At 46.1% G+C, this 5582-nt stretch overlaps 1 protein-coding gene across 1 annotated transcript in view; it reads right to left on the bottom strand.

Moving 5' to 3' along the window:
- Positions 1 to 5579, bottom strand: part of LOC103799150 (fatty acid desaturase 2-like) — a gene marked incomplete at its 5' end in the record, with an annotated part of 16771 nt that extends 11192 nt beyond the window's left edge. The window contains 2 exons of the mRNA XM_009071450.1: positions 515 to 625; positions 5432 to 5579. Of these exons, the coding sequence (XP_009069698.1) occupies positions 515 to 625; positions 5432 to 5579 (259 nt within the window). The remainder of the gene's footprint in view (positions 1 to 514; positions 626 to 5431) is intronic.
- Positions 5580 to 5582: the final 3 nt, after the last annotated feature.

The following is a 5582-nucleotide window of genomic DNA, read 5'->3' as shown; positions in this document are numbered from 1 at the left end:
TTCAGGTCTTGCTGAGGTGGGAAGCAACTTGCTTGGAAGTCTTTTCAGACTTCTATGCCTACTCGTCTCCTTCCCCCACAACAGGCAAGTGGTGACTTGTGTTTTAGTGCTTGGTCACCAGTGATGGAACAGCAGAAGGGACCCCAGTCACCAGAGCTGCTGCATGTTTCCCAGTCCACATGTCTCAGTTCCCATTTCCCTTCAGGATGGGATCAGTCCAGCCCTGGTGCCTGGAATGGGCTGCCAGAAATCAGCTGTTGGTGGCTCTATGGGAAAGGGAAAGCTTGTACTGCCAGTCTGAAGGTGTCACCCTCTTCCACACACATTTGAATCCATACTGGGATGCATTTGGCTACATGGAGATGTTTGGTCACTGAGAACTTTTCTCCTCTCTGGAGCTGCCTGTAGTGAGGAGGCATTTATAATCTGCCTGCCTCTGACCTGGAGAACATCCCAAGAGGAAAAAATGGTGGGAATAGCCACCACGAACCCCAGCTGAGAACCAAATACTCACATTCTTATCTCGGTCCTGGCTGGGCTCCCCTGGAGCAAGCTCCCCAATAAGTAATGGCTTGAGAAACTTCTGCACCAAGGTGGGATTGATATGGAAAGCCTGGAATGCATCCTGGAGTAGAAAGAGGAGTAACTGTGTGAGATCCAGGAGTAAGCTGTGCTTCCTACCCACTGTGTCATTCCCATCCACCTGCAGCAGCTGTGCCCCACATGTACCTGGGAAAGAGGAGTGCCAGGTAAGCCACCCCTCTGCTCACTGTTTGGGGCATTAACTCCACTGCAGGCTGAGGAATTTGATTCCCTGTTCACATAGGAATGGGGAGATCTGGGATGCTATCCAGCCATATGGTGAAAGGCACCTCAAGAAATTTTTTCTAAGCAACTAAATACCTAAATCCTGTTAATTCTCTTAGAAGATAGGCAGAGAGGAATTTGTGCAAATCCCTACTAGGATATAAATACCCATGGAAAGTCTGCTGCTGGAGGAAAGTCAAGAGAGGGGGTGAGTGTGGGGACTGAACCTGGAGGTGACTGTGCAGGTACAAAGTGTTAGTGGGTGTTTTGGCCAGACCTGTAGATCCCAGGAATAAAAGGGCTGAGGAAAAGTGGTCACTCCTCATTTTGGAAACTGCCTTTCTCCTTTTGTTCTGTAAGATGAGTAACTGAGTGCTCCCTTAACTCTTCCTCGTTCTAGAACCATAGTCTAGATATATTGGTAGCTTCATCTCCCTGCAAGTGCAAGTAAAATGTCTTAGAGAGGAACCCAACCAAAAATGTGATTGGACACCAGAATTTTAAGCAATTGCCCTAAAGTTTTTCCTATCAGACTTGGCAGTGGCTGAGACTCCATCCAAAAAGGGACTTACACAAAAAAGCAACTTTATTCACTACTCCAAACATGCCAAGCAAGTTAGAAGTCTTGAAATGATTACAGTTACCAATACATGTGGTAAGATTTCTTGTAATTTCTGCTGTGCTGTTCAGGACATGCCTGGAACATTGGGTCTCTCCAATACTTACTCATAGGCATTAATAGTTTGTTAAGTTTCAGCTACAGAATCTAACCGAGGGATGAATCTCAATATTGATGCAACTTGTGAAATAAATCCTATCCTATAAATCCTGAGGCTGAAAAAGCAGGTAACCAGCTGGAATATTATTTTGCAAGGTTTCTTCTATGCCTTGTTTGTAGAGTCATTTTGATCTTGGCATTTATGAGTTTATCTGACTCTTCTTTTTCTCTACTCCTTCCCCTTTCCACAGGTATTGGGCTACCTGTATCCTACAGGTGCCTGACTGGAGCACATCTTTGGTGCTAGTAGTGAGATCTTGCCCACCCCTCCTTGGGGTGGCTTGAATTTTAACCCCAAAGACAGCAGTAGGGACAGAAAGTTGAGCAATATCAGAAATGCTTATTCTGTCCTGGCCCTTTTTATACTGTATAGAGCTGTAACTCTTGGAATTCACCTAGGAGAGCTGTAAAGATGTAGTTCCATGAAGTGCTAATACTGGTACAGAAATCAAACAGTTAAAAGCAGGAGTCAGGAGCACCATGCTTCAGCCTTTGTCCCATTGCCTAACAATTGTAGGGACCAACTGAAATCTCCCTCTGAACATGAAGGACAGACTGGAAAGTGCTCCCTGCATCCAGCTGACCCTTCTGGGAGTTGATCTCCATCAGAAGTCTAGCTCTGGGGTTCAAAAATATCAGCCAATGACCTCAGTCCCAAAGTCCACCAAAATCAATAGAAACTTTCACCTGATTCCAAGGCTTTGGATTGAGCTTTGAAAAAATCCTCTGGCCATAGGAGTTTTGCTGTGGAAGGCACACAGATTGTGTATACATATATATGTGTGTGTGTGTGTGTGTGTGTGTAAAGAGGTATTGTAGCATTTTCAGCTGTTGAACCCTTAAATGTGTCACTGAAATGTTAACTCTCTTTGCTGGTTTCCTCCCCTGGAACATTCTGCAGGTGATGTGAGAGAGGAGGGAAGAGCAGAATCAGTGGGGAAGCAAATAGCTGACCTGCTGCAAGGCTTTGCAATTTTGGGTGAAAAAGGGGGAAGAAGGGGAAAGAGGGAGAGGGTGACATGTCAGAAGCATTAAAGACTGGTGACAAAATATTTAATAAGGAAAGAAGAGTCTGTGGAGGTCTGACTGGGTACTGACAGTGACTGTGCTGGGCATCTCATTGGTTTAGGTGTATTAATACACCTAAAAGGTATTTTTGTCTACCTGGGGCTTCTCTGCCAGTAGCCTCTTTTCTAAACATGCCTCTAAATGCTCTGTCATGCCTTTTCCAGGAGGAGTTCTTAATTGTTCACTTCTTTCTGGGTGGGTTGAAAGGTAAAGGTTGGAACTGGTCAGGAAAACAATCATGAATGGCAAAACACAATTGTTACTCCCAAGTACATTGGCATAGGTATAGAATGGGCTTTTCCCATGTAGTGCCCCAGCAGGAAAGAGAATAACATTACCTGAATTCTCTTAGCATCATCAGACAGCAACACTCACAGAAGGATTGGGTTTTTATTACCTATATCTCATGCATCTCCTTTACTAATATGTGCTGAACATAAGATACTACCTGAATTTTGGGACTGTCCTCAGTTCTATGCTAGAGGGGATAAAAAGCAGGAATTATTCCAGCTGCTTTTGGTGAAAAAAAAAGCTTTGTAGTATTGAGGCATGAACTATATCTGAGCATTTGAAGAGCTTAGAGCAGTCAGCACAAGGATGTGCTTTTACATCCTTGAATATCTCTGAAACGGAGACTGAAGGTGTCTCTGCCTTCATGTTCTGGGCATGAGGTGACACCACAATAGGTTGTGCCAGACTAGTATGTTGTGATAAAGTGTGGCCTAAAATCTTAGAACCATAGAATGGTTTGGGTTGGAAGAACCTTAAAGCTCATCTCATTCCACCCCCTGCCATGGGCAGGGACAGCTCCCACCAGCCCAGGTTGCTCCAAGCTCCATCCAACCTGGCTTGGAACACTTCCAGGGATGGAGCAGCCACGGCTGCTCTGGGCAACCTGTGCCAGTGCCTCAGCACCTCACAGGGAAGAATTTCTTGCCAATATTCAACCTAAACCCACCCTCTGTCAGTGGGAACTCATTCCACCTCGTCCTGTCACTCCAGGCCAACTACATGTGGTGCTGGGAGAGATGGAAGGTGTGTACAAACCAGGAATGGAAACGTGTGTTTTTATCACTGCCTTCTTTTAGCACTGCCTTCCTCCTAAACTCTTCCAGTTGTGATACCTTGCAACCCAGACTGAAACTTGTCAGCTTAGCCTCAGCAGGGTCAAGGCCTTTCTCACCCTGAATGAGGGAGTTTTTCTTGGCAGTAAACTGGTTTTCACCACAGGGAAGCTGGAAAACAGATGCCAATTCTGGTTTAGTGCTCAGAGCAGTGATTTAACAATTTGAGAGTATTTTTAAGACCAGCCTTTCATGGAGTCTGGGATGCAACATAGGGTGGGGAGGTGGGAGGAGGACCAGCAGTCCTAGAAACACAAACCTGTGTTCCAGCCTCCCTTGAAAGGATTCCAGACAAATCCAATAGTAGATGCTTTTTTTCTAATGGAGATATTAGAGTTAAATTCTTGGGTATTGGAGTCAAACAGCTCTGTGTTTAAGCAGTTGAAAGTAAAACCTGGCTCATCTTTTTGAGGGAAAAAAGCTATTCATTCAAGGACCAGCAGTCCTAGAAACACAAACCTGTGTTCCAGCCTCCCTTGAAAGGATTCCAGACAAATCCAATAGTAGATGCTTTTTTTCTAATGGAGATATTAGAGTTAAATTCTTGGGTATTGGAGTCAAACAGCTCTGTGTTTAAGCAGTTGAAAGTAAAACCTGGCTCATCTTTTTGAGGGAAAAAAGCTATTCATTCACAGCATTTAAAGGGACAGTTTTTTTAAGACACAGCTCAGTGCTTCAAGGAAAAGAATGGAAAATAACCACAAGGAAATGGGGACTGATGGAAAGGGAAGGTTTGTGGTTCTGCCAAATATTTCTGTCACACATGGAGTCTCCTCCTTGCTAAGGTGTCAGGAGCTGTGGGAGACCAACAGTTAATGTTACTGCTCCATCTCTGCACATTCTGGGAGAAGCAGAGGCCGTTTGCCTTTTATTAACATGCCCTGAGGAGAGAACATGCTCTCTGGATGCACTTCTGAGGAAGGTGGTTTTGAGGGAAACTCCAGACAGCAAACAATTTGTTCCTAATTTGTTCCTTTTTCAAGGCTGGGTGGTGGTTTTTTGGTTGGTTTTTTTTTTCTTTTGATTTGTTGTCTTATTTTTTAAGTTGCTGAAACCTGAGTGGTGGCTGAACCCAGTGCAGGAGCAGCTGGAGCAGCAGCAGCAAATGTTTGCTTTTTTTCCCCCCTTTCTGTAGCAACCTGTAACTAAATTCTCTAGAGAATTCTCTCCTGGGGAAAAAAAAAAAAAAAGCTAAAAAAGCTCCTTGTTTTAAAGCCTCAAGCTCACCCTCCTCACAGAAGCAACTTTGAGACACAGCCTGGTCTCTCCTTAACCCTTCCCGTGCTTGGCTGCGTGACTCTGCATGTCACACTGAAAAGGGGAAGATTTGGGACACTTTGCTCCTGAAATCCCGAGCTCCAGGCACAGCACAAACAGGAGACAAAGACAAACCAACGGGATTTAAGCAGAGCTGAGCAATCTCTCCCAACCCATCTTCCAGACGCTGCGGTAAGCCGCATCCAATTCGGACCAACCTTTCCGCTGCTCAAGGCAGCGAAAGGGCTGAGCGGGTGTGAGCAGGTGCCGGGGAGCTGGGAGAGGGGCAGGCAGGCAGCTGGCTCCCGGAGGAGCTCCCGGAGGAGCTCCCGGAGGGGCTGCCGGAGGAGCTGCCGGAGGATGCTGGCGGAGCCGCGGGGGTCGGAGTGGTCCTTACCGTGGCATCCTCGCCGGCGCAGTGGCTGATCACTCGCTGCCCCCCCGGGTGTCTGTTTGCCCACTTGGTGACATTATAAACCTTTCGCTCTATCACCAGCCACTTGTCCGTCCTCAGGTTGTGCTTCTGGATCTCCTCCCAGGTGTAGAAG

This window comes from Acanthisitta chloris, unplaced genomic scaffold, assembly GCF_000695815.1.
Source record: "Acanthisitta chloris isolate BGI_N310 unplaced genomic scaffold, ASM69581v1 scaffold24723, whole genome shotgun sequence".
NCBI classification, from domain to species: Eukaryota; Metazoa; Chordata; class Aves; order Passeriformes; family Acanthisittidae; genus Acanthisitta; species Acanthisitta chloris.
The sequence above is the reverse complement of the archived record's forward strand: the minus strand, read 5'-3'. Positions and strand labels throughout refer to the sequence as shown.